The sequence below is a fragment of the Peromyscus leucopus genome, chromosome X (assembly GCF_004664715.2).
Source record: "Peromyscus leucopus breed LL Stock chromosome X, UCI_PerLeu_2.1, whole genome shotgun sequence".
Lineage (NCBI taxonomy): Eukaryota > Metazoa > Chordata > Mammalia > Rodentia > Cricetidae > Peromyscus > Peromyscus leucopus.
This window is the reverse complement of record NC_051083.1, coordinates 65,264,747-65,291,862: the sequence shown is the minus strand read 5'-3', so window position 1 is coordinate 65,291,862 and position 27,116 is coordinate 65,264,747. Positions and strand designations below refer to the sequence as shown.

The following is a 27,116-nucleotide window of genomic DNA, read 5'->3' as shown; positions in this document are numbered from 1 at the left end:
ATTTCTTCCAGATTTTCCAATTTTGTGGAGTACAGTTTTTTGAAGTATGACCTCATGATTCTCTCTCTCTCTCTTTTTTATTAAAGATTTATTTTTTATACAGTGCAGAACATCAGAAGAGGGCACCAGATCTCATTATAGATGGTTGTGAGCCACCATGTGGTTGCTGGGAATTGAACTCAGGACCTCTGGAAGAGCAGCCAGTGCTCTTACCCTCTGAGCCATCTTGCCAGCCCCTGATGATTTCTGGATTTCCTCATTATCTCTTATTTCTTCCTTTTCCTTTCTGATTTTGCTAATTTGGATGGTCTCTCTCTCTGCTTTTTGGTTAGTTTGGATAAGGGCTTGTCTATTTTGTTGATTTTTCTCAAAGAACCAACTCTTTGTTTCATTGATTCTTTGTATTGTTCTCTTGGTTTCTATTTCATTGATTTCCATCTCAATTTGATTATTTCCTGGCATCTATTCCTCTTGGGTGACTTTGCTTCTTCTTGTTCTAGAGCTTTCAGGTGTGCTGTTAAGTGACTAGTGTGAGATTTCTCCAACTTCTTTATGTGGGCATTTAATTTAGTGCTATGAATTTTCCTCTTAGTATTGCTTTCTTTCATAGCGTCCCATAAGTTTGGGTATGTGGTTTATTCATTTTCATTGATGTCTAGGAAGTCTTTAATTTCTTTCTTTAAATTCTTCCTTGACCCATAGGTGATTCAGTTGAGTATTATTCAATTTCCATGAGATTGTAGGTTTTCTGTAATTTTTGTTGTTGTTGAAATCTAACTTTAAACCATGGTGGTTTGATAAAATACAGGAGGTTATTGCAATTTTTTGTTATCTGTAGAGATTTGCTTTGTGACGGAGTATGTGGTTGATTTTAGAGGTTTCATGGGGTATATCCATTTTGTTAGGATGGAATGTTCTGTAGATATTGATTAAGTCCGTTTGAGTGATAACATCAGTTAAGTCCCTTATTTCTCTGATAAGTTTCGATTTGGCAGATCTGTCCAGTGGTGAGAGTGGGGTGTTAAAGTCTCCTACTATTAATGTGTGGGATTTTATGTGTGATTTAAGCTTTAGTAATGTTTCTTTTACATATGTGGGTGCCCTTGTGTTTGGGGCATATATGTTCAGAATTGAAACTTCATCTTGATGGATCTTTCCTGTAGAGTATGTAATGTCCTTCTTGATCTCTTTTGATTGATTTTACTTTGAAGTCTATTTTGTTGGATATTAGGATAGCTATACCAGCTTGCTTCTAAGACCATTTGATTGGAAAGACCTTTCCCAGCCTTTTATACTTAGGTAATGTCTAGCTTTGAAATTGAGGTGTGTTTCTTGTATGCAGCAGAAAGGTGGGTCCTGCTTTCATATCCATTCTGTTAGACTGTGTCTTTTTATAGGTCAATTAAGTCCATTGATATTAAGGGATATTAATGACTGGTGATTGTTTATTCCTGTTATCTTCTGGTGGTAGTGTGTGTGTAATTCTCTTCTTTGGGGATCACTGCTGTGGGGTTATCTATTGCCTGTGTTTTCGTGGGTGTATCTGACTTCCTTAGGTTCGAAGTTTCCTTCCAGTGCTTTTTGTAGAGTTGGATTTGTGGATAGGTATTGTTTAAATTTGGTTTTGTCTTGGAACGTCTTGTTCACTCCGTCTATAATGATTGACAGTTTTGCTGGGTATATCAGTCTAGGCTGGCATCCGTGGTCTCTTAGTGTCTGCATTACATCTGTCCAGGTTCTTCTGGCTTTCAAAGTCTCCATTGAGAAATCGGGTGTTATTCTGATGGGTTTGTCTTTATAAAGTCACTTGGCCTTTTTCCTTTGCTGCTCTTAATATTCTTTCTTTATTCTATAAGTTTAGTTGTTTAATTGTTATGTGGTGAGGGGACTTTTTTGGGGGGGTCTAATCTGGTATTCTATAGGCTTCCTGTATCTTCATAGGCATTTCCTTTTTTAAGTTGGGAAAGTTCTCTTCTATGATCTTGTTGAATGTATTTTCTGTGCCTTTGAGTTGGTATTCTTCTCCTTCCTCTATCCCTATTTTTCTTAGGTTTGGTCTTTTCATGGTGTCCCAGATTTCTTGGATATTTTGTGTTATGACTTTTTTGGCTTTGGTATTTTCTTTGACTGACGAATCCATTTTCTCTATTGTATCCTCTACACCAGAGATCCCCTCTGCCATCTCTTGTATTCTGTTGGTTATGCTTGCATCTGTGTTTCTTGTTCGTTTTCTCAGATTTTCTCTTTCCAGCATTCCTTCTGTTTGTGTCTTCTTCATTGTTTCTGTTTCCCTTTTCAGGTCTTGGACTGTTTTCCTCATATGTTTAATTCCTTTTTCATGATTTTCTTCAAGGGATTAGTGATTTCTTCCAATTTTTTATTTGTCTTTTCCTCGATTTCTTTATAGATTTCTCCCAGTCTTTTGTTTGTCTTTTTCTCAATTTCTTCCTCTTTTTTGTCTTTTCCTCAATTTCATTTTTCATTTTTTTTTTCTTGAAAGGCCTCTAGCATCTTCGTGATGCTATTCTTAAGGTCGCTTTCTTCTGTTTCTTCTACCTTGTAATGTTCAGGTCTTGCTGTTGGAGGAGGGCTAGGTTCTGATGATGCTGTATTGCTCTTTATGTTGTTGTATGTACTTCTGCCTTGATGTCTGCCCATCTCCTCCTCTAATAGATATAAGAGGTGCCTGTGTCTGAGCGAGTTGCTATTGGTCCATTCTGTGCTTGTGTCAGTGTCTCAGGGGGCCCCTCAGGGTCCAATCTTAGCTCTTGCTCTAATTGGAGCAGGCAGATTCTGTGTCTCAGGGAGCTTCTCCTGGGTTAACCCAAGCTAGTTGATTCTGTGACTCATGGAGCCGCTGTTGGTCTTATCAGAGCTCTTGGTCCAGTCTGAGCTGACAGATTCTGTGTTTCGGGAGGCCTCTTTTGGTCCAATGAGTGGTTGCAGATTCTACGTCTCAGAAAGCCACTTTTGTTCTAATGAGGGCTGACAGATTGCCTGTCTCAGGAGGTTACTCATGGTCCAATAAGAGCTCTTTGTGCAATGATAGCTGGCAGTTTGGTTTCTGAGCCTCATGAAGTGGCTGGGGTCTCGGGTGGTTGGGTATGGGGGCAGGTCGTGTAGATTGCAGGGTCCCCTGGAGGTTCTTGGTGGGGGGGCCTTCTTGCACGGGCCCTGTCTGGTGGCTGGCAAATGGGACAGAGTTGGGTGGGTGTCCCCAGGAATGGGTTCTAGGGGCAAATACTCATTGGGTGTGAACAGAGTCACTTACTTCTAGGTCCAATGAGAGCTGGTAGTTGGTTTCCAAGCCTCAGGAACTGGCTAGGGTCTCAGGCAGATGGAAAAGGGGGCAGGGCGTGTAGATTACGGGGTCTTGGTGAGGGGGGTGCCTTCCCGCAGGAGCCCTGCCTGCTGGCCGGCAACTGGGGCAGAATTCATGTTATATTTCCTTACCTGTGTTTTGTATGGGTTTGAAAATCATGACCTTGCTTTGTTGACTGGCTCATTAGTGAAAGAAAACCTATTAAGTTGTGATTGCTTGATTTTGTATTTTTTGTGGATATTTAAATGAGAATGGTAACTTTCTTTACTGTCTTGTAGGTGGTCAGTTTTCTTCACACAGTTCTCTTGTGTGACAAACTGGATTTCAGTACGGCATTAGTGGTTTGTCCTCTTAACACTGCTTTGAATTGGATGAATGAATTTGAGAAGTGGCAGGAGGGCTTAAATGATGATGAAAAACTTGAGGTAACACTTAGTAATATTTCCTATAGAAAGAATAGCATGAGATTCATATTCTTATTTACTAATGCCTATTTCAGTGGCAATGTTTAGAACACTTTTGTTTCAATAGCATCTGTTAAACCTTATCTTTAAAGGTCTCTGAATTAGCAACCGTGAAACGTCCTCAGGAGAGAAGTTATATGTTACAGAGATGGCAAGAAGATGGTGGTGTTATGATCATAGGATATGAAATGTACAGAAATCTTGCTCAAGGAAGGAATGTGAAGAGTCGGAAACTTAAAGAAATATTTAATAAAGCTTTAGTTGATCCAGGTAAGGTACTATTAGCACTGATATGACAAAGCCAGTTTAAAAATCTGTGTTCATCTTTTTAAGAGTCGTTAATTGAATACTTACTAAGTAGCTGGTACTTGTGTCCTTTGTCCTTTTTGTTTTATTTTTGTCATTAATACTAAATATAATTTAAGTAACATAAAATCACTGTTAATGCTTTTAGCTGTTCAGAATTTCAGTGTTTGGGGATCTGTGGTTGGTGTATTATTAGAATCGTAAGCTGATGAATTACATCATTTCAGCAGATTTTGTTCACAGTGTATCTTGCAAATGGTTTTTAACAACAGTTTTAAAAATCAGGCATGGTGGTGTGTGCCTATATTCATAGCCCGCCTATATGACAGGGTCTCGTGTCCCTGACTGGCAAAGGATCATCTTAACCTTGTGATCCTCCTGCCTCCACTTCCTGAGTGATGGAATTATTGGCATGACATCTGGTTTATGTGGTGATGTGTGGTATTAACCCAAGGCTCATGCATGCTAGGTTACATCCCCAGCCCGAAGTTCAATTTTGAAGTAAGATTTATATGCTGGGTATGGCAAATCATTTCTGTAATCCTAGCACTTCTGAAATGGAGGCAGGGAAATCATATGTCCATCTCAAACAGGAAGGGGCATGTACTAAGATAGCTTAGTGGGTAAAAGCTGTTACTGTGCATGCCTATGATCTGAGTTCAATCTCTGGAATCCATGGTTCCAGAATCAGTTCAAGGTGCCATGAAAGGGAGAATACAGGAAAGAGTGAATGAATGTGAACATGCATATGCCATGGTGTGCATGTAGAGGTCAGAACACAACTTTTGACACTCTCTTTCACCACTGTGGGTTCCTGGGATAGAGCTCAGGCATTTGCAGCAAGACATGAGCACTTGGACCTCCTGAGTCATCTCTCTGGCTCCCCTTTGATTTTAAAAGTGGTCTGAGTGCTCTTGGAAGCTGGAAGCTGACATAGAATTCCAGTATACTTCTGCTTTCTCTACTAAGGCCATTACTTTTTGAGGTTCTTAAACATTCTTTTTTGCTTCTAGTTAGTAGGTACATCTTGGCTAGCAACTTACCAATTATTTAACTCATGAGCACATTCTACCTTTGCTTCTACTTCATGAATTTTCGCTTTCTTAGCCACCAATGAAGTTGGTCCAGTTTTAGGTAAGAAGAGGGAACTAAGAGATGGTACTCCAAAGATTTAGAAACAAGACTTAGTGTGATGTAGCAGAGACTGGAGGTCAAGAGACAGATCACCATAAAACCAAAATAAAAATGGTCAACAGCAATCTTATGAGAGACTAGTAGCAAATCAGGGGACAAGTAGGAGTTCTTCTGAGCATGAAGTGGAGGAGGACTGTGTAAATAAATGTCTTCAATTCTAAGCCTTCTATGGCGTTAAGTATATTGCTCTTCACCTTCACAGAGAACATTCCAGGCATCAGTTCAGCCATGCTAGGTGTACAATATCCAGCTTGATCTGAAATTAATAGGTTTTTCTTGATGTAGCCTAAAACTACATCTGTAAATCCTGGTAAATCTATAGTAAAATTCTAAATGTAGTTTTAGCTGATAACATGCTGATCTTATTTAAAAAATGTATTTATTTACTTTAATTTTTAAGTCATTTTTTAAATGTTTGTATGTGTAACTGTTTTGCCTGCATGTATATCTCTGTACCATGTGTGTGCCTGGCACCTGAAGAGGCCTGAAGAGCATGTTAGATCCCCCAGAACTGGAATTACAGATAGTTATGAGCTATCATATGGGTGCTAGGAACTGAACCTAGGTCCTTTACAAAAAAAGCAGCAAATGCTCTTAGCCACCTCTCCAGTCCCCTTGTTAGTTAATTTTTAAATTTAAATGCCTAGGTTATCCTCGTTATGACTTAAACAATCCTTTGATTTTCTGTTAGTGTTTTTGTTAAATTGTGTTTTGTTTGTGACAGGGTGTTTCTATGTAGTCCAGGCAGGCCTTGAATGCTTGATCCTCCCCCTGTCCCTGTCACTGTTCTCTTAAGGTTAGAGATACTTTGTTGTCTCAAACTATTTGTATTACAATGAGTATCTCATAATATATACCATGTATAGCATACACCAAAAGGAATGTAATAAAACCAAAGGTCCGGTATTTATATAACTTTTGTATGTAAATTCTCTTTCCATCAGTCTCAGAATCTCTTAGGCTTTACATTTATTAGAAGAGATATGTAAAATAGTAATTTCTTTTTTCCCTCCAAGTGCTTTCTATGGTTTGATGCAAATTGGTGGCACCAAAGATCCATAGGGCAGCCGAGTATTTGAAAATTTGGGTTTGTTTAATATAGAAGAATTATCCTAATTCAAGCCTAGGCTAAGAGCTAGATGTGAGGGTCAGAGAAGCAGTTTTGTGGTATCATAGTCTTAGGGAGTAGGTTGTAAAGTGGGAAAAGCAGGCTGTCAGGTCAGAATCTGGGGAGCAGATAGTAGCATGGCAGCTGTTTGGGTTTACCAGAGAGTTGGTAGTGAATAGTGCATGCAGAGCTCAGCTTCTCCAGGTTCAAATTGCTACACAGCTGCTTCTACAAGTGGCACAATTGACTACAATCATTTAAATATTGCTCATGGTGAGGATTGAACCTAGGGACTTGGCCATGGAAGGCAAGCACTCTTAGTACTGTGCTATATCCATAGCCCTAACTTTGATTTTTAAAAATACCAATAGGTGGCATTGTAACATACTGAAAAAGAATACTAATTATAACACTATAGAATGCTACTTCTATTTTGCCCTTAATTGTTATTGAAAAATATTTTCCCATTTAATACATATAAATTGGTCTAGTGGAGTTTTCTAATTCATTTTAGTGCTTGTAGAAGTATACTTTTAGAACTTCAAAAGACAAAATCTGTGTGTATATGTATGAACAAAATTCAAAGTATTGTATTTGAGCAGCAAGGTATGCCCCCTTCAGGTTTAATAATTCACTGGGAAGACACAGGGAAACCAGAAGTCATTATACTCATGTTTATGGCTTCTTATACTGAATTAAACGACTGCGATTAACAACAGGAAAAGACACACAGGGCAGGATCCAGGAGTTTCTGGAGGTGATGCAGGTGTTGATCTTCTAGTACAGTCATACAGTGAGAGCTAGCTTTTTCCAGTAATGCTGTCTTAACTATGTATATGGACTGTTGCCAGCCTGCTGGCTCACTTTGGACTTGGTTATTATGTAGGTCTCATTAACTACCTCTTCATATGATCTAAATCTCCAGTTCCTGTGTATATCTAAAAGTTTCTTAGCCCCCTTACCATAAACCATATTATTAGCATAGACTATCTGGATATCCTGAAGTTTCTAGATAAAATACTCTTATCATGCCAGACATTGTAAGACTTTTCCTTGGGCAAGATAATATACCCCCACCTGTCTGTGTGTGTGTGTGTGTGTGTGTGTGTGTGTGTGTGTGTGTATACATAGCATCTAAGCAGTGAAGTATTTGTATAGATGTCCTCTGATGCACTTGAGATAGTTATTTAAATGCAAATACATTTCATAATGTAAGCAGCTATAGATTTACGATGGATTCTGTTTGGTTCACTTTCAGATTTTCTTTTTGGCTTTATGATTCTATGAAGGCTATATGTATTTGTTAGGAACTATACTTCAAATTTAGAATTTTAATGTTTCTGAGCTGGGGATGCTCAGCAGGATATTGCCTTCAAGTGCAAGCTTTAACATTGGGTCCATTGGCACACACCTGCAATCCCAGCACTTGGGAGGTGGAAGTAGGAGGACTAGAAATCAAAATTATTCTTTTGTCCGTAGTCGATTCCAAGCCAGCCTAGTATGTAGGAGATTCTGACTCAGAAAAAGAAGTCCTCTAAAAAGTGCAGTGTATAACTTTCATTCATTCATGTTGCAAGAGTAAGCAACCAATATTATACAATAACTTTTGTTGTTAAGCTATGATATTCAGTAGATTTATAAAGAATTTAGTAGGTTAAGTTTATTAAGTGAATTTTCAACTTAGGATGGGTTTATCAGAAATTAGCTTGTTAAGTGAGGGACGTTTCTGTTGAACTGTTAATAGTATATTTAGCTTGTCTTTTGAGGTCTGAACATAGAGATAGATGCACATCGTTCATTTCAGCGCTAAGTTACTACATTAAGCCACAGGTGAACTAACTCTTTGGTAGACCTCCTTTGACAGCTTTCAGGTTGTTTCTAATTCCCTCACACAAGTGGTGCAGAAACATTCTTTTTTTTGTATGTATTTTGAGCACTTGTACAAGTATATGTTTCAGATCAATTCCTAGAAATTAAAATGTAGAGCATGCATGCATGAATGAATAATAAGCCTATAACATATTTTTTGAGAGTCATTTTTAAATAATATGATCTTTTGTTAGAAGGCATTTTCTCTCCCTGTCCATACCAGTTTAACATCTTGCTTAACTTTATTAATTAAAATGGTCCCAGCAATTAGTGTTTAGTTATTTGAAATATGCTGCAAATGATGTGTGGCTTCTTGTGAGTAGTTATATTATTTCCTTTTTAAAATATTTATTCTTATTTATGTGTGTGGGTGTTTTGCCTTCACGTATTTTTGTGCACCAGGTTCATGCCTGTTGTTTGTGGAGGTCAGAAGAGTGTGTCAGATCCCTTGGGAAAGGAGTTATGGGTGGTTGTGAGCCATGATGTGGGTGCTGTAGGTGGAACCCAGTTCCTCTCAAAGAACAGCAAGTTCTCATAACTACTGAGCCACCTCTTCTTCCAGCTCCTGTATTATTTCTTACAGAGTTTGATATTTGTCTTTTTATGTAGATAAGTTCTTTATTTTTGGTGATAATTTTAATGTAATCTAGTGCCAAAATATTATCTTTGAAGATATTTAATTCTAATTGTTAAAAGTGCTTTTAAGCATTCTAACATATCTTAGTTCCAAAAGTTATTTCTTCTTCTTCGTCATCCTGCAAAAGGTATTTCTTTTATGAATACCCAAATCTGTTGGGGGTAATCTTCACTAATATTTTTCTTTTTGTTTGTTCGGTTGTTGTTGTTGTTGTTTTGGGGGAGAGGGTTTCTGTGTGTGACCTTGGCTCTCCTGGAACTCACTCTGTAGACCAGGCTGGCCTTGAACTCACAGAGATCATCCTGCATCTGCCTCCTGAGTGAGTGCTGGGATTAAAGGTATATGCCGCCACCACCTGGCTCTGTTGGTACAATCTTTAAGCTTTATTCTTCAAAGTTTATAGACCTTAAATACTATTTATAGTAGTTCTTTAATACTTGGCTGTGGGGATTTGATTACTATGAATTAGTGCCATTTCAACCATGCATAGTGGCACATAAAATATGATTGTGCTTGTAATGATTTTGCTTTACCTTTCAAGATTATGATTAATCCATAGATACTTCCATGAACAACCTTTTTTAGTTTCCTTGTGTTTGAATTAAGCATTGTTTTGTGTATATTTTTATAGGTCCTGATTTTGTTGTTTGTGATGAAGGCCATATTCTAAAAAATGAAGCATCTGCTGTTTCCAAAGCTATGAACTCTATACGATCAAGGAGGAGGATTATTTTAACAGGAACGCCACTTCAGAATAACCTAATTGAGTGTGAGTTAATCTCTGTCATGCTATAGAATACTGCTATTGACTCTTACAATTTTGCAACTTTGCCATTTTCCTTCTATTTGTTGTAGTCCCTAACCATGATCTGTAGTTGATTCTTCCGTAAAAGAACAACATGCTTGTAAAGTGAAATGCTGTATAAATAAGAGTAGCAAACCACTGTCAAGACATGTGCTGATGTCCTTGTTCAGATATAACTAAGATAATTCAAATACTTCAAAAGTACCAGAATTCTTCAACAATTGCTTTCATATATACACCATGTGCATGTGGTTATTCAACGTGTCTTATAAGGAAGTATTAGTAAGGAAACAAACAGAAGCGAGGTGTGGTAGTATACACCTCTGATCCCGTCACTAAGGAGGTTTATCTTCGTGAGTTCAAGACTAGCCAATACTACACAGTGAAACATTGTCTCCCCTTGCAAAAAAATATAAAAAGAAAGGCCAATTGTGAACATTTTTTGGAAGATATAGATGAGAAAAGGGGAAGTCTACAAAATCTGTGTCAGAGTAGCATTTGCTCAGGCTGAAGGCAGAACTGAAATAAACAGAGAGCTGCCTTGTGAATTTCCTTCATTTTCATATGATGGAAAAAGAGCTTCCTTAGCAAATTGCAATTGCCATTAAAGAGTTCTACGTTATCCATTTGTCAGGCTTTTGATTTGTTCATTTTCCCCCATTGTTCTTCTATTCTCCTTTTTATAGAAATGCTATTTGACATTGTGATGCTATTTAATATAGGGCAATTGATGGCACCTTTAAAGCCTCCTGTGGCTGAATCAAACCTGAATTAGCTGCATAGTTTAGCCACAGTAGCTTATTATCTACTTTTATTATTTTTATTTGGTATTTATATTTTCTTTCTTTTGTTTTGTTTTGTTTTTCAAGACAGGGTTTCTCTGTGTAGCTTTGGAGCCTGTCCTGGAACTCACTCTGTACACCAGGCTGACCTCGAACTCATGAGATCTGCCTGCCTCTGTCTCCCGAGTGCTGTGTATATTTTCTTTATAAAGTGCCCTCACTGACCATGAAATCATCATTGATTGGGTTATATACACTTATTGGCTTTTTTTTTTTTGCATGTCAAGAATAGTAATTTAGAATCAACCACTTTATAGAAAAAAATAGGACTAGGATTATGGATTTATGAAAATTTCTCATATGATTTATGTAGTTCTAGAGCACACTTAGAACCAGGTTTTTTCCTATATGAGGCTTTTTCCCCTACCCTCCTGCCTCCAATTTCTCTTTTTTTTATGAGATGAGCTTTTTGCATGAGCAATATATTGGGGAGTTTTTCTGGGTCTTTCTATCATTAATGTTATTAATGAATCAATGTCTTGTCTCTTAGATCATTGCATGGTTAACTTTATCAAGGAAAATTTGCTTGGATCCATCAAGGAGTTCAGGAATAGATTTATAAATCCTATCCAAAATGGTCAGTGTGCAGATTCTACCATGGTGGATGTGAGAGTGATGAAAAAACGTGCTCATATTCTCTATGAGATGTTAGCCGGATGTGTTCAGGTACAGATATGTTCCAAAATAATGATGTTGCAATCCCAAATCATTTTCTGAGTTTAAGCTGGAGCTACTTTTCTTTCTTTTTCTGTTTTAGTTTTATAATTCTAGCTCTTTGCCCTGATTTTAAAAATCCACCAGTCATTCACATTTGTAATGTTTCACAGTTTAAGAACACAGTTGATTAATGCTCTTGCCTCATATTTTGCTATGTTCATGTTTAAATTCGTTGCCCTAAGAGAAGGGACTTCTGAAGAAACACAACTGTTATGATTAAGACATTCTTACATGTGCTCTGACATGGTGTTCAGAACCTCACTATTTGGAATAGCTGTAGTGGAGGCTAGTATGAATTCTGAGTGGAGCTCATTTTAAAGTACTCCTTAATACCCCATTAGGGGCTGGCAAGACGGCTTTGTGGGTGAAAGTGCTTCCTGCACAAGCTTGGCAGCCGCCTTACAGTTTAATCCCTGGAATTCATGTAAAGGTGCAAAGAGAAAATCTGCTCCACACAGTTGTCCTCTGGGCTCCACATATATGCTGTGATGCACACATCATTCACACTTCCTTTATACATCCATATTCCCAAACACATGCACATACTCATGCACACACCAGTTTTATTACTTTCAGGTATATACTGAACAGGTTAATAGTGTTATTTAAATAAAACTTGGTGAATCTATGTTTATGTAAATATCTAGCTATCAATTCAGAGATTTTAAGGTCTACATTCTCTCTTAGGACACTAAACACGAAGGGTAGCTACAAAGATGTTCCACAGTGACATAGGCTATCTTTTAGATGGCTATAATGCTATCATAGAAGACAGTCATGGTTGATCAGGTTGGCTGTATGTACTGTTGAGTCTTTTTTTTTTTTTTTTTTTTTTTTTTTTCTTTTCGCTTTTTGAGACAGGGTTTCTCTGTGTCGTTTTGGTGCCTGTCCTGGATCTCACTCGCTCTATAGACCAGGCTGGCCTCGAACTCACAGAGATCTGCCTGCCTCTGCCTCCTGAGTGCTGGGATTAAAGGCGTGCGCCACCACCCCCCACCCCCCCCCCCCCCCCCCACCACCACCACCACCGCCCCCAGCAGTACTTTATTGCTATTACTACCCAAGTAATAAGGTTTTTTTGTTGTTTTTGTTTTGTTTTAAGTAGTTATTTGTATTTAGCAATTATTAGTATTTTTTTTTCTGTCCCTATAGTAAAATGATTTCATTAGTGTTTTGTGTACATGGCTTATTTTCTCAGAGGGGTAAACATTGCTTCAGAAGTTATATGTTACTGTTCAGCCATACAACTCAGATTGCATTAGAATTTGGGTTGTGTGTGTGTGTGTGTGTGTGTGTGTGTGTGTGTGTGTGTGTGTGTGTGTGTGTGTGTCCGTGTCCTTTTTTTTTCTTTTTCCTGCTTTGAGATGGGTTTTCTTTATGTAACCTAGGCTGGCTTGAAGCCCTTGATCCTCTTGCCTCAGCATCTCAAGTGTTAGGATCCACAGGCATGTGCCTCAATGCTTGGCTATGTGACACTTTTTTTTTGTTTTGTTTTTTTGAAACAGGGTTTCTTTGTGTAACAGCCTTGGTTGTCCTGGAACTCACTTTGTAAACCAGGCTGGCCTCGAATTCAAATATCCACCTGCCTCTGTCTCCTGAGTACTGGAATTAAAGGTGTGTGTCACCACCACTGTGCCTATGTGACACTTTTGATTCCTATGATTTATGTGAAAAGCAAGTCATTTTTGATAGTATTACTTACCACATGACTTCCCTTACTTGTACTTTGTTTGGGTTTTGTTTGTTTTTAGTTTTTTTTTTTTTTTTTTTTTTGAGACAGGGTTACTCTGTGTAGTTTTTTTTTTTTTTTTTTTTTTTTTTTTTGGTGCCTGTCCTGGATCTCACTCTGTAGACCAGGCTGGCCTTGATCTCATGGAGATCTGTCTGGCTCTGCCTCCCGAGTGCTGGGATTAAAGGCATGTGCCCCTGCCACCGGCTTGTAAGTTTTTTTTTTTTAAATGCAGAGAAAATCATCTTGAAAACTTGAATTTTGTTAAGTGATCACATGTAACCACTTCAATTTAAAACTTGAGCATGTTGCAGTATCTTTTTTTAACCACTGTATCATTATCTAGCATGAAATACATTGAGTATAACCATGTGTGGTTCTTGTTATGATTCGAGAAGGTAAATATCTTTAAGAAAACATTGTCTATATGTCTGTCAATTCTAACATGACAGCTCTCTAAGCAAATTTTAAATGTTTAGATAACTGATTCGCGTTCTCTGTCTTGTTAATTGCAGAGGAAAGATTATACAGCATTAACAAAGTTCTTACCTCCAAAACATGAATATGTATTAGCTGTGAGAATGACTGCTATTCAATGCAAGCTCTATCAGTACTACTTAGATCACTTAACAGGTAACAAATATACTCAGTTGTTTTCATCTTCTCTATGCATATGTTCTTTTCTGAAGAATATGGTCTCAGTAATTTTGCCATTTTTAAAATTTTTATTTGGTTTTTAATTTTAGTTTTACATTTGAATAAAATAAGTATGCTTAAAATTGCAATATTTATAATTAAAATTACTATCAAGCTAAGTTCAAGGGATAAACTTAAAGCAGTAAATGTTTAGTGGAAGTACCCTTGCCTTGCATACATGGGAACTTCAGCTTGATTTTCAGCTCCCCCAAAAATATACAAGTAAATCCCCACAAGTCTCTCTGAATATGTGAGTAAAGCCTTTAATTTGTTAAGAGCTAGTAGTTCAGGCAGGTGTGGTGGCGCACACTGTTAGTCCCAGCACTTGGGAGGCAGAGGCTCCTGAATCTTGAGTTTGAGATCAGCCTGGTATACAGAGTGAATTAATTCCAGGACAGCCAAAGCTACACAGAGAAGCCCTGTCTTGAAAAACAAAACAAAACAACAACAAAGAAAGAAACAAAAACCCTGCTAGTTCAGAAGAATTATGCATGTGGCATAAATCTGAAAGAAAACAAAAAATTTCAGAGTAGTTTTTAAAATATTCAACTACTATTGTATTGAAAGGTATATAAATTAAATCTATGAAATTGTGTATTAGTTACCAAGATCAGAAAGTTTGAAGGCAAAATACAAGGCAAAGCATATAATGCTCTCCATGTTATAATTAAAAAACCGAGAGAAATGCCTTAAATGTTGACTGAAGTACTGTTAGTTCATTCTTCTCAGTATCCCTTTAAAAACTAGAATGCAGCCGGGCAGTGGTCGCACACGCCTTTAATCCCAGCACTTGGGAGGCAGAGGCAGGCAGCTCTCTGTGAGTTCCAGGCCAGCCTGGTCTACAGAGAGAGATCCAGGAAAGGTGCAAAGCTACACAGAGAAACCCTGTCCCGAAAAACAAAGAAAAAAATAAATAAATAAAAATAAAAACTAGAATGCACAGGTATTTTTTATCATCTATGTTTCCTACCCAGTGAACGTGATGTTATGCTGCTTTACATAACAAAACCTAATCTCTGGTTTGGAGTTTTTCCTTATCGGCCCCAACCGAAGAGTACATACAGGAATAGTAAATATAGATGAAAAGTTGCCCTCCCGCCCACCTGCATTCAGTTATTGTTTAAAAAAATAAAAAAGAAACCAGACTTGGTGGCACGTACCTGTATTCCTGTGTTTAGGAGGTGGCAGCAGCAGGATTAGGAGTTTAAGGCCGTTCTCTGATACATAGGAATTTGGAGGCTTCCTGACATACATGAGACCCATGGACGTTTTAAGAGCGATGCTTAGCTGAGAATGGTAGCAGGCATGTCTTGGTGAGTTCAAGCCCAGCCTGGTCTACATAGTGAATTCTAGGATAGTTAGCTACATCGTGAGTTCAGGTTGGGGGAGTAGGCAAGGGGAGAGGAAAAGACAGTTAGAAGGATCAATACCCAACACTGCAAAAAGAATAATCAAGGCTCCAGCAACCAAAAGTCTCTGAATTGTGACAATAGTATGTAAAAGTCACTGGATTTTTTACTTTCAATTTGTAAATTTTATACTATAGTATATTTTATTGCTGCATATCTCAGGATGACCTTGAACTTGTGATCTTCTCCTTTCTGCTCTTTGAGTACTGGAAGTAAAGGCATGCATCGTACTTCTCTATTTTAATAAGTCTTTGAAAGAAAAATGCAGTGACTTATTTTCAAAAGTTATATTCAGTTACTCTGTTGTTTATTCTTTATGATTTCCTGTGTACTGTATTTGCTTTAGCTGATTTGATCATTCCAGTTTCTAAGCCCCAATAATTCTTTCATCTTTCTGATGGATTTCAGGCATACTTTCTTGTTGCCCTGTGTCCTGAAGCCCTTTTGACCATAGTTCCTGATATTCCTTTGACTTAGAGGTTTAGACTAAGGGTTAGTTTTCCTCAAGAATTTGTCTTTTTTCTCAAGTTAGCAGCCTGAAGATTTTATTATTCTGTGATCTCATTCTAGTACAGTTTATACTAGAGGCTTTTTAAACTCTTAAATTACACACCGTTTGTGTTGAACTGTAGGGTGATGTGAACAAGATCTCTGTAGTATCTGTAGTCTTTTCCTTTCATCACATATCAAAGTAAGCACATCACAGTATTTAGCACAGCTCCTTTAGAGGACAGTTCGGCAATGCTGTGTGTAATGCCTGAATAGTGGAGCCAATTAGAAAATGATGGAACTACAGGTTTCCATTTCAACTGATGTAAAACATGTTTACACATGAAAAGTAAGCCACTTTCTTCAATTTTATAGAGCTGCATTGATGAGATAATTTAATATCAGATATTCTTTTCAGTTATTGTTGATTATATGGAATTCTTTTGGGCACTTTTATATGTATTGTCTTGATGAATTTTTTTAATAGAAATCTTGAGTTTACCAAGTGATTTCGCAAAGCTTGTCTGAAAAATCAAAAAAAAAAAAAAGAGTTAATTAATTAATCTGATTTTTATGTTGAAAGGGCATTATTTTATTAGTACACATTTTGAGATAAACTAAGTGTAGAACTAGCTCCTATAAGGTGGTTTTTTTTTTTTTGATTTTTCAAGACAGGGTTTCTCTGTAACAGCTCTGGCTGTCCTGGAACTAACTCTGTAGACCAGACTGACCTCGAACTCACAGAGATGAGCCAGCCTCTGCCTTCCAAGTGCTAATAGTCTACCACCATCCAAGCCGGCCTCAAATGTTCTATGTAGCCAGGACTGTCTTTAAATTTATGGTCCTCTTGCCTCTCCATATCAAATCCTAAGATTATAGGCTTGTGCTACCGCATTCTTTTTCAATCCTGTTTTCAGATTCTCTTGCTAGCCTGAAACCTACATGTAGACCAGATTGGCCTCACACTCGTAGATATCTACGTTCTTCTGCTTCCTGGGTGCTGTGACTAAAGGTGTGCACTACCACATCTGACTTTTGATTCTTTTTATTACATTCATTTATTTTTTATGTGTATGTGTACACATTCGGACCATGGCACTCATGTAGAGGTAGACCACAGCCTGTAAGGCTCAGTTCTCTCCTACCATATGTGGGTCCTGGGGATCAAATTTAGGCTGTCATAACATGTTGGTGCCTTTCCTAGCCTCTCATTGGCCTCAAGTTTTCCCATTTTTAATGGCATTCATTTTTTCCTTCTTTGACCAATAATAGCTAAGGAACACAAAAGGCTTTTAGTGATGGCTAATACAGCTAGGCAGATCATCAGTGGACTTAAATGACTTGAACAACATTATGAACTAGACTTAAGGCACCCTTATTGAATGCTGTCCAGCATCCACCAACATCCATTCAAGTGCATGTGCAACAGTGAGCAAGATAGACTATATAAAGATCAAGACAAGTCTCAGTAAGTTTAAAGGATAAATGACACAGAAAATTTTTGTGTGTATTTAAGGTTTACAGTATGTTTTAATGTGTACATCTACATAGCAAGAAAATTAATATAGCTGATCAAGTATGCCTATTCTTTTCTCATATATTTTGTGTATGGTAAAAATGCTTAAAATGCACTTAGTGAGTTACGGTATATTATTAACCCTATTATGTCTGTATAGTATTTGTCATATGTATTGAAATTTTGTACCTGTTGCCCTCCATCTCTTCATTTTCTCCACTCCCTTGCTTCTGGCATTTATTCCGTATTTCTATGGATTTCGGGTCTTTGGTTTTTCCTCCCATAGTAGTAAGATCACTATTATTTATCTGTCTTTGCCTAGCATATTCTCCTCCCCTTCTCTTATTTATATTTTGTATATCAAAAGCATAATTTTTGAAAGTAGCAGTTTTGGTCATCATAGTTGGAAAGAATTGCTGGAGGTCTATCTGGATGGAGCAAGGATTTATCTATCTGTAATAGATAAAGGGACCATGGATACAATTTAGGAGATTTCAAAAATCTAAGGGAGAAGTCTGTATTTTTAGTGACCTTTAATTAAAATTACAGTGTGCCCCCTCATTATGGGATCGGTAACAGATTATAGTTTGTATTAGTAATTGTGACTGTTGTGACTAAAATCAGAAATTATTTTACCTACTATTGTTACTGATATTTATAGTTGTCATTATTTCAAAAATTTAGATATTTTACTTGCTGTATTTTATCACTTCTGTCTTAGTTAGGGTTTCTATTGCGGTGAAGAGACAGCAACTCTTATAAAGGAAAACATTTAATTGGGTGGCTTACAGTTTGAGAGGTTCAGTCCATTATCATCATGGTGGGACATGGTGGCACACAGGCAGACATGGTGCTGGAGAAGGAGCTACATCTTGATCCAGGAAGTCAAGTGACATACTGGGTGTGGCTTGAGCATGTATGAGACCTCAAAACCTGCCTCCACAGTGACAGGCTACACCTACTCCACCAAAACCACACCTTCCAAGAATGCCATTCCCTGTGAGCTTTTGGGGGCAATTACATTCAAACTACCCATGTTTACTTTTCAGAATTGCAAATATTGCTGAGTCCAGTAGTGCATACCTGTATTCTCAGTGTTTGGCGGTGGAAGCAAAAGGATCAGGAGTTTGAAGTCCTCTTGTACTACATGAGGTTCTGTCTCAAAAAAAAAAAAAATTCCATATGTATTTCCTTACCACATATTTCTTTTTTAATATTCTAATCATTTCTGTAGAGGGTTTCTCCTGCAATCTTATTTACTTAATGTGTTTCAAAATATTAATAGTATGAAATAAGATTTTTTTCACACTTAGAAAAGGGTGTGTGTTGTGAATAATCTAGTATGGAATCACCATGGTGGAAATGGAGAATTCTTGTGTCTTCAACTGCGGTTTCTTTGTCAGGTGTAGGCAATAGCACTGAAGGTGGAAGAGGAAAGGCAGGTGCAAAGCTCTTTCAGGATTTTCAGATGCTAAGTAGAATCTGGACTCATCCTTGGTGTTTGCAGCTGGACTACATTAGCAAGGAAAATAAGGTAAATTAAGTACCTCAAATTGTTTAAGTGTTATTTTTTATATTCTCTATACCCGAAGCAACTTTCCATTTTGTTGCTGTTTTTTTCTTTTTTGAGGGGCTTGTCACCCAGCTCCTAAATAAATATACACATGAAGGCTTATTCTTAAGTATGAATGCCCAGCCTTAGATTGGCTTGTTTCTTGCCAGCTTTTCTTAACTTCAATTTATTTATTCCCGCCTACCTTTTGCCTTTGGGCTTTTACCTTTCTCTATTTCTGTATACCTTTCATTATTCATCATATATACACTCTGTGGCTATATAGCTGGGTGCCTGGCCTCCTCCTCTCCTTCTCTTGCGCTTTCCTCTTTTCCTCCCAGATTTCTCCTTCCATATATTTTCTCTGCCTGCCAGCCCTGCCTGTCCTTTCTCATGTCTTGCTATTGGCCATTCAGTTCTTTATTGGACCATCAGATGTTTTAGACAGGCACAGTACACAGCTTTACAGAGGTAAACAAATGCAACATAAAGAAAAGTAACACACCTTAAAGTAATATTCCCCAACACTATTTCATTAAGTCAGCTTCTTTTTAGTTTATTTATATGTCTTTTTGTTGTCCTTGAGAAGGGGTCTTATTCTATATCCCTGGATAACCTGAAACTAAATGTGTAGTCCACTTTAGCCTCCAACTTGTGGCTATCATGCCTAGCTTATTTCTGTTGTCTTGAATTCATTATAATTAGAGGATCGATCATTAAATATTTATGTGTTCAGATTTGAGCCCATGGAGACTATATCCCCAGTCCTAAATGTTCTTGTATTGAACCTTTGAACTTTTTTTTGGAGGGATAGAGGCATATCTCACTAACTGAATGCTACTCTAGTAATAGCACAGGGCCCTTAGTTTTGATCCCCAATGACAACACTGGAAAAAAATGTAAAAATTGAGCTGGGAATGTAGCTCAATAGGTAGAGTGTTTAGCATGCATTAATCCTTGGGTTCGATCGCTAGTAACACAGAAACCAGGCAGAGTGGCATGCATCTATAATCCCAGCACTTGAGAGTGGAAGTAGTAGGATCTGAATTTCAGAGTCATCCTTGGCTCTATAGGGAGTTTATAGTCAGTCCATAGTACAAGAGACCCTATCTCCACAAAAACAATCGATCTCTTGATGGGTATGGTGACACACATTTGTAATCTCAGCACATGGAAGGCTGAGGCAGTTAGATTCAGCATTGGGAAGCCAGCATTGACTGAGACCTTGTCTTAATTCTTTTTTTTTTTTTTTAAAGTTTGAAACAATTTTGTGTTTATTGAAGGATTAAAAAAATGGTTCAAGGAGTTCCTTTATACTTTCAATTTAGTTTCTCCTAATGTTAATACCTCGTATAACCATAGTAATTTATCTGAACCAAGAAAATAACTTTACTACAGTACAACAGACTTTGGGTTTCTTCATGTTTCTACTTTTCTTTTCCATCTTCCCATATAGGACCTCCTGTTCTATAATCCTGTTAAATAGCCATTGTTTCTTCAAGTGGTCAATAGCTCCTTAGTCCTTATTTATTTATATCAGTTAATTTACATGAAATGAAATTTTTAAATTTCCAATATATGTTGAAATGGGCTACTAAAACATATGTCTTTTTTTTTTGTCTAGGGTTATTTTGATGAAGATAGTATGGATGAATTTATAGCTTCAGATTCTGATGAAACCTCCATGAGCTTAAGCTCAGATGAGTATGCAAAGTAAATTGAGTACTTTTATTACCTATGCTGGTATATTCACAAACCTGTACTTGTGGCTTGTCTTCTAGGGATTGGCTTTCATAGCCTTACAATGCTTTTCTAACAAGGGACTTTCTTTCTTTCCTTTTCTTTTTTTAGGAAGAAGAAAACAAAGGGTAAAAAAGGGAAAAAGGATAGTAGCTCAAGTGGAAGTGGTAGTGACAATGACGTGGAAGTCATCAAAGTCTGGAATTCAAGATCTAGAGGAGGTGGGGAAGGAAATGTGGATGAAACAGGAAACACCCCTTCAGGTTCTATGAAGCTAGAAGAAAGTGAGTGTGATGGGTGTTACTTTTATTGTGGAATCTTGAAATAGAATGTATTTTGCTAGCTTAATGAGCTTATGCAAAGGAATGTTTTTTCTTAGGTTATTAAGAGCCCAGAATGAAAGAGGATACAGAATTGCAACAAATGTCCAAATAATGTTTAATTGTAGGCAAGTCATTTTGTTCTGTCTGGTTTTTGAAGAAAGAAAACTAGTTGTTTACTTAAATGTAAAAATCTGCCCTCAATTATTCTGATTCTGGGTGTAGCTAGCAGTTCTTAAGTAACATTGCAATGTAGTTGGTAAATTTAGTTTTATAAATGAATGGTAGAACTGTAATATAGGACAGAATATTTCTAATCTCATGGCCTTCCTAGGATTTCCACTTAGCTATATAGGAAAACTAGAAGCATTTCAGGTAATGAATTGTATACTTTAGATTGAATTTTGATCATTAAGTCCTTTTCCTTTCAAATTCTTCATAATCTATAGTTACCTGCTTTGGATTCCCCCTATAACATGTGCTGTTTATTTTGCTGTTTTTCTTTCTCTAAGTAAAAGTCTTAGAGTTTACTGTCCAGTGGTTCAGTTTTTCTCCTCTTATATATGCTGCAGAGTTAGTGCTTAGCCTTTCTATGTTCTCCGTATGAGCTAACTTTGTGTTTAGGAGCTTTAAAGCTGGGACTCAATATTAGACTATTTCAAATATCACACTTGTCAATGGCTCTAAATATTTGGCATTGGGAAGTTGTAGAGCCCAACAGTTAAGCATCTGTGAGGAGGATAGCAGTGTGGGTGACAGCTGAATGATCTTGTGATCAGATAAGCTTGATTGAGCGAAGGTCTGCAGCTGACTAATGTAGTGATTCCTCTATAAACGCTTCTCTTTTCAGTACCTCTGTGGAATAGACAGGTGGCAGCCTAACCACAAACCCTGGATTCTCCAAATCAGGGGAGTCATGAGATTTAAACTACAAAATTTCCCTCTTTCTTCTTCTCTTTGGCTACTCCATCCATTAAAGCAGCTTTATCAGCATTCATCTTCCAAATAGAATTAAAAGAGTATTTTTATTAAAACAGCAAAAGCTGTGATTATAGAGTTAAAAAAGCATTGAAAAGCTTCTGCTATCTCCTCCTGTGCTCTCTTCTTTCCCCCTTCCTACTTAGAGCTCTGTAGTCTCTTTATATATCTCTCTCCCTAGAAATAATTGCATTGAACTATTCTTACTGAATTTCTTCTTTCTGTTACGACTGAAAAGAGAAAGACTTGTTCAGTGCTGTAAATGAGTAACGTGAGGGTCAGAGGAGTGGGGAGGAATTGAGGGGAGGCAGTGGGGGTAGATTTGATGCAGGTGTGAAATTCTCAAGGAATATAAAATTCATTAGTTTTAAAAGATGGCCAACATTTCTTTTATACCAAGAAGTGCAAGTGGTATGTATAGCTGGATTGCTTCTGGAAATGTCTACCTGCTTCCATTTGTTTCTGGTGTGCTTTCTGAAATATCTTCACTTTTTATAGATGCCCTAATGGGAAGGGCTTGGAAAACACTGGGATAAGGTGTAGAAGGCAGTAGTATCCTTGAAAGCAGACAGAAAAGGTTGTGAGTTCCAAAAGACAAGTTTTGACTGCTAGCCTAGGGCTTTTGTTTTTTAATGTTTTTGTGGAAGAAAGTATAAGTTACTTATGTAGATACAGTTTATATTTTGTAGCTTATATATGTACATATTTTATCAGAAGCATTCTCTAGAATAGATGGTAAAATACAATTTTGTTTTTTAGATTTAAATGATCTTTATTTAAGAATATACCATATTCATCTTAGTCCAACTGATTATATAGTCTATAAAGGAAAAGTCCTATTGGGGCTCAATTCTAGAAGCTGAGGATCCCATGTTTGGGTGTATGTAGTGTGCTGTTCACCTTGTAGAAAATAAGAGGACAAATGGGCACTCAAGAAAGAAACAAAACACAAGGAATTCTCAAAAGAAGACCCCCTCTTTTGTTTGTGATAGGGTTTTCCTGGCCTCAAACTCATGCTTTTCCTGCCTTAGTCTCCTGAGTTTTATAGTTGTGCACCATTATTCTGGTTTGTTTATCCCCCTTAACAACCTAACCATCTCTTAGGGATCAAAATTTAACTAGAGTTTCAGTAAGGGCAAACCATGTTCCAGTCCCCAGCACCATGCTGCTGCTGCTGCTTTCGTTCCCTCCACATACACATTCATTTTCTGGCTTTCTACCCTCTCCCATCCGCCCTCTCTTACTTATTTTATGTGTATAGGTGTTTTACCAACATGTTAATGAGTTTTTCCTTTAAAACGTATAGTGTATGGTTACTCCAAATGCAACAGTAGTCCATTTATTTAAATATATGTTTAGAAGGCATCAAGAAGTTTCAAATGAGTGTATTGCTTTTTAATTTACCATATTTTGTGCCTTCTAAGATTCTTGTGGGTTTTAGAATGTTTATAAATAGTAATTAGATTCATTCAGTTACTGATAATATGCTATGCATCTCTACATAGTACAGAGTTATAACAGAAGTTAAGACTTAATTATGTGGCTGATGAAATTAGAAAAATCAGCATAAATGATTTGTTTACAAGTTTTCGTTCATACATTCCTAAGGATTTGTTTGTCTTTGAGACACACTTACTGTGTAGTAGTCTATGATGGCTTGGCACTTGCTTTGTAACACAGACTTGCCTGGAACTTGAGATAAACCTTCCTTAGCCTCTCTATTGCTGGGATTAGAGACATGGTCTACCATGCCTGGCTAGAATATATATTAGTTGGAATAGCCCATAGGTTTCTGATTATTTATTTTAAAGAAAGGCTCTCATGTATTCCAGGTTGTTGATATATAGCTGAATATGACCTTGAACTTCTGATCTTCTGTTTGTACCTCCAGAGTGCTAGGCTCATGATACCAGGGAAACCAGAAACCAGAGGTTCATGTATGCTAGAAAAGCATTCTACCAGCTAAGATACATCCCCAGCCCCACATTTGATTCTTTAATTATTGTAAGCTGTTATTATATTTAGTAGGATCAGAATTAAAATGGAGGACTAAAGTCATAGCTCAATGGTAGGTCCCATATTTAGTAGTCAGGATGCCCTGGGTTTGATGATCCCAGACTGCACACACACACACAAGAGTGGAAGCTGTAGTGTTTGCATGCAAATTCTAACTTACTCTGCGCTCTGACACTTCCTATGTAGTCTTGCATTTTTACTTTCTGCTAGCATTTTTCTGTTCTGATGTTTTCATATTAAATTCTTTTAATGCACTATGCTCCAGAAGCAATGGCTGTTTGCTAGGTGACTGATTATAAAAATGTGTGTAGTTAACATTTGTTTAATAAGTTATGTTCCAGGATCCTCAAGGCTGTGTCCAAGCTCATTGATTGACTAGAAGGAATCAGAGGATCCAGGGTATAGCCATATTCAAGACTATAGCTTATTATACCCAAAGTTAAAACACAAAGTCAATAAAGAGAAAAGGCACATGGAGTAAAATTCAAAGGAAACTTCTAAAAGTTTCCTTTTAGTCTTAGTTTGGGTTTCAGTTGCTGTGAAGAGATACCATGACCTCAGCAACTCTTACAAAGAAAACATTTAGTTGGTATGGCTTGCTTAGTTTCAGAGGTTCAGTCCATTATCATCATGACAGGGAGCATGGCGGTGTGCTGGAGCAGCTCAGAGTCCGACATCTTGTAGGCAACAGGAAGTTGACAGTCACACTAAGTGAAGCTTAGGCAAAAGAGACCTCACAGCCTGCCTCCACAGTAACACACTTCCTCCAACAAGGTCACACCTCCTAATAGTGCCACCCACTTTGGGGGCCATTTTCTTTCAAACCAGCATACTCCTCTTGGAATCTTCTAGAATGCACTTTCTAGCATTCAATTACCACATGTACAAAATGTTGTTTACTGGAGAAGCTCATTAGAGATTCCTTGCCCGGGTTTTATTGTGGGCTGGTTACTATGTGCCTGGCTCATTCCAAATTCTGGACTCCCACAGAGTGTTCAGAATAAGCCACATTTTTTTTCCAAATTGCCTGTGTGTCATTAGTTGTGGTTACAAAGCAATGTTTTCATGTCAGTGAAGAGGACTGTTTACCATTCATGTTCCCATATAAGCAAGGACCAATAGTTTCAGGGAAAGCTTTCTGAGATGGAAAGTATAGTAAGGTGTGAATAGAATTTCACCAAGAGAGGAGGAGAATATCCTATAAAATATTTCAGAGGCAAGAGGGATAGTATATACCTGTAATCCCAGCACTTAGGATAATAAGGTCAGAGAATCATGTTTTACTCTAGCCTTGGCTATGTAGTGAGTTTGAGGCCAGGCTAGGCTACAGAATAAGACCTTGTCTCAAACAAACAAAAGACATTCAGGGAAAGATGGGGGTCTTACAAGTATGTGACATGCCTAAATAATAGTTTATTGTGGTTTTAATGCAAATGCACAATGAGTTTTATAAAGGTAATGGAACCACCAGGGACCAGATGCAAAGAGGCCCTTGTTAAACCTCAAAAACAAATTCAAGAACATGTAGACTAGAAGCCCTAGCAGTATTCTAGTCTCGAGACTAGGAGCTTTGGGGTTTTTGCTGCTATTATTGTTGATCTTTTTTCCTACTTAGGGATAGAATATAAGGCTTTTAGCCTTCTATACTGTGTTGGTCTTAGATTACTCTCTCAAAGCTGACTCCCTAAGGGTACAGATTTGCTATCAAGTGTTATGCTCTCCTCCCCCACCCCTGCCCCACAAACAAAACCCTGCCAGTTAATATGAGAATTTATGGGAAGTTTGTATGTTTCAGCTTTGACTTTTGGTTGATAAAATTGTTTTATTAAGTTCACAACATGGGCCTGAAAGCCAGGTATGGTGGTACATGCCTGTAATCCCAGCTTTGGCTACATAGTAAACTCAAGGCAAGTTTGGGGTGCATGAAACCCTGTCTAGAAACAAAACAAAATGAAACAAAGAAGTAATTCTGTGTTAGTGATCCTTTGGGGGTAACCTACAATAGCAAGTATAGAATTTAGTCTGCAGAAATGTGCCTTCACCTCAGACATACATGTTCACAGATTACAGCTACAATGAAGATGAAGTGGTAGTGAAAAATTAGACCTCTTCTACAATGAACAGTCGTGGATACAGAGACTCGTGACTACCTTAGATGCAGAAAAGAAGTCATGAATGCATGGGATAAGAGGGACCTGGACCGATGTAAGAGTTGGAAGCTAAAGAGAGGGGCAATGAAACACTATTAACTAGACTATTGCTACTGTAACCATGAACAAATATGAACTGTAGTAACCTGTGCTCATCCCACACCAGATCAGCCCTATCAACATTCAATCAGGGAAATAGGACAGGGATCACGGGGTCACCCTTATCTCTGAACTATTGGCAATCGTTAAGATTCTGAGAAGGGGGAAGTGACTGTCTTAATTGTATATGCGCCCCCCCTTCCCACCACCTTTGAATTGATAGCTCCAAACCCACATTTACACAAATGGCTCTGGATAATCTTGTGGGTCACAGAAGAAAATAAACACACAAATGTATAAGAGAGATTTTAAGGGAGGTTACAAGGTGGCCAGAACTGGTAGGAAGTTAGAGGTGAAGAGTCAGTATTCAAAGTGTACATATGTGGAATTGATAAAAGCAAATAGAAATAATTAAAAAAAAAAAGGTTGGCAAGATGGTTCAATAGGCATATGTTACACAAGCCCACAGATTTGAGTTTGATTCTGGAAACCCACATAAATGCGGAAGGAGAGAGTGGACTTTACGCAGTTGGCCTCTGACCTCCACATAAGTGCCCTCCCTCCCATACATAATAATAATAAATACAATTTTGAAACTTCCAAAAGAAAATTAAGTATAGAATACTAGAAATATTAACCTTAGGAAAATTTAGTGACAAAAATTACTAATAAGCAGCCTGAGGAAAGTTAGCTCACAAAACAAACCACATGGTCAGAGTCTCAAGAAAATAAGATTATGTGAATATTGGATAAAGACTATAAAATAGATATGTTGAACTGTTGTAGAAATCATCCTGTAACTTTGTGTTATAAAATGTAAAACTTAGATAAAATGTATGGTACATTTTATAACAACAAGAAAATACAGCAACAAACATTGAACATTCCTTTTGATGATTCATAGAGAAACATCATTTTATCTTACAAACAGAAACTTAATAACTGATGACATAATCATGTTGTTTACATACTACATGACAGTTAGCATGACTGAATAAAAAAGCTAAATGGCAAACGTAAATAATCACATTTTGAGTGAAAAACCACACTGAACAATAATTTGCAGAATGAGCTGGGCAGTGGTGTCGCACGCCTTTAATCCCAGCACTCAGGAGGCAGAGCCAGGTGGATCTCTGTGAGTTCAAGGCCAGCCTGGTC

General features: G+C 37.5%; 1 protein-coding gene across 8 annotated transcripts in view; it reads left to right on the top strand.

Annotated features, from left to right (window-relative positions):
* The window catches only part of Atrx (ATRX chromatin remodeler), a 175,640-nt gene that overhangs the window by 110,235 nt on the left and 38,289 nt on the right, over positions 1 to 27,116 (top strand). For 7 of the 8 annotated variants that reach the window (XM_028886387.2, XM_028886382.2, XM_028886381.2 and 4 more), the window contains 8 exons: positions 3,601 to 3,747; positions 3,879 to 4,056; positions 9,532 to 9,669; positions 11,038 to 11,213; positions 13,509 to 13,626; positions 18,507 to 18,637; positions 20,280 to 20,368; positions 20,507 to 20,679. In XM_028886387.2, coding sequence (XP_028742220.1) covers positions 3,601 to 3,747; positions 3,879 to 4,056; positions 9,532 to 9,669; positions 11,038 to 11,213; positions 13,509 to 13,626; positions 18,507 to 18,637; positions 20,280 to 20,368; positions 20,507 to 20,679 — 1,150 coding nt within the window. Of the gene's footprint in view, positions 1 to 3,600; positions 3,748 to 3,878; positions 4,057 to 9,531; positions 9,670 to 11,037; positions 11,214 to 13,508; positions 13,627 to 18,506; positions 18,638 to 20,279; positions 20,369 to 20,506; positions 20,680 to 25,772; positions 25,909 to 27,116 lie in introns of those variants that run through there. The other variant, XM_037199472.1, reaches the window with a different exon arrangement.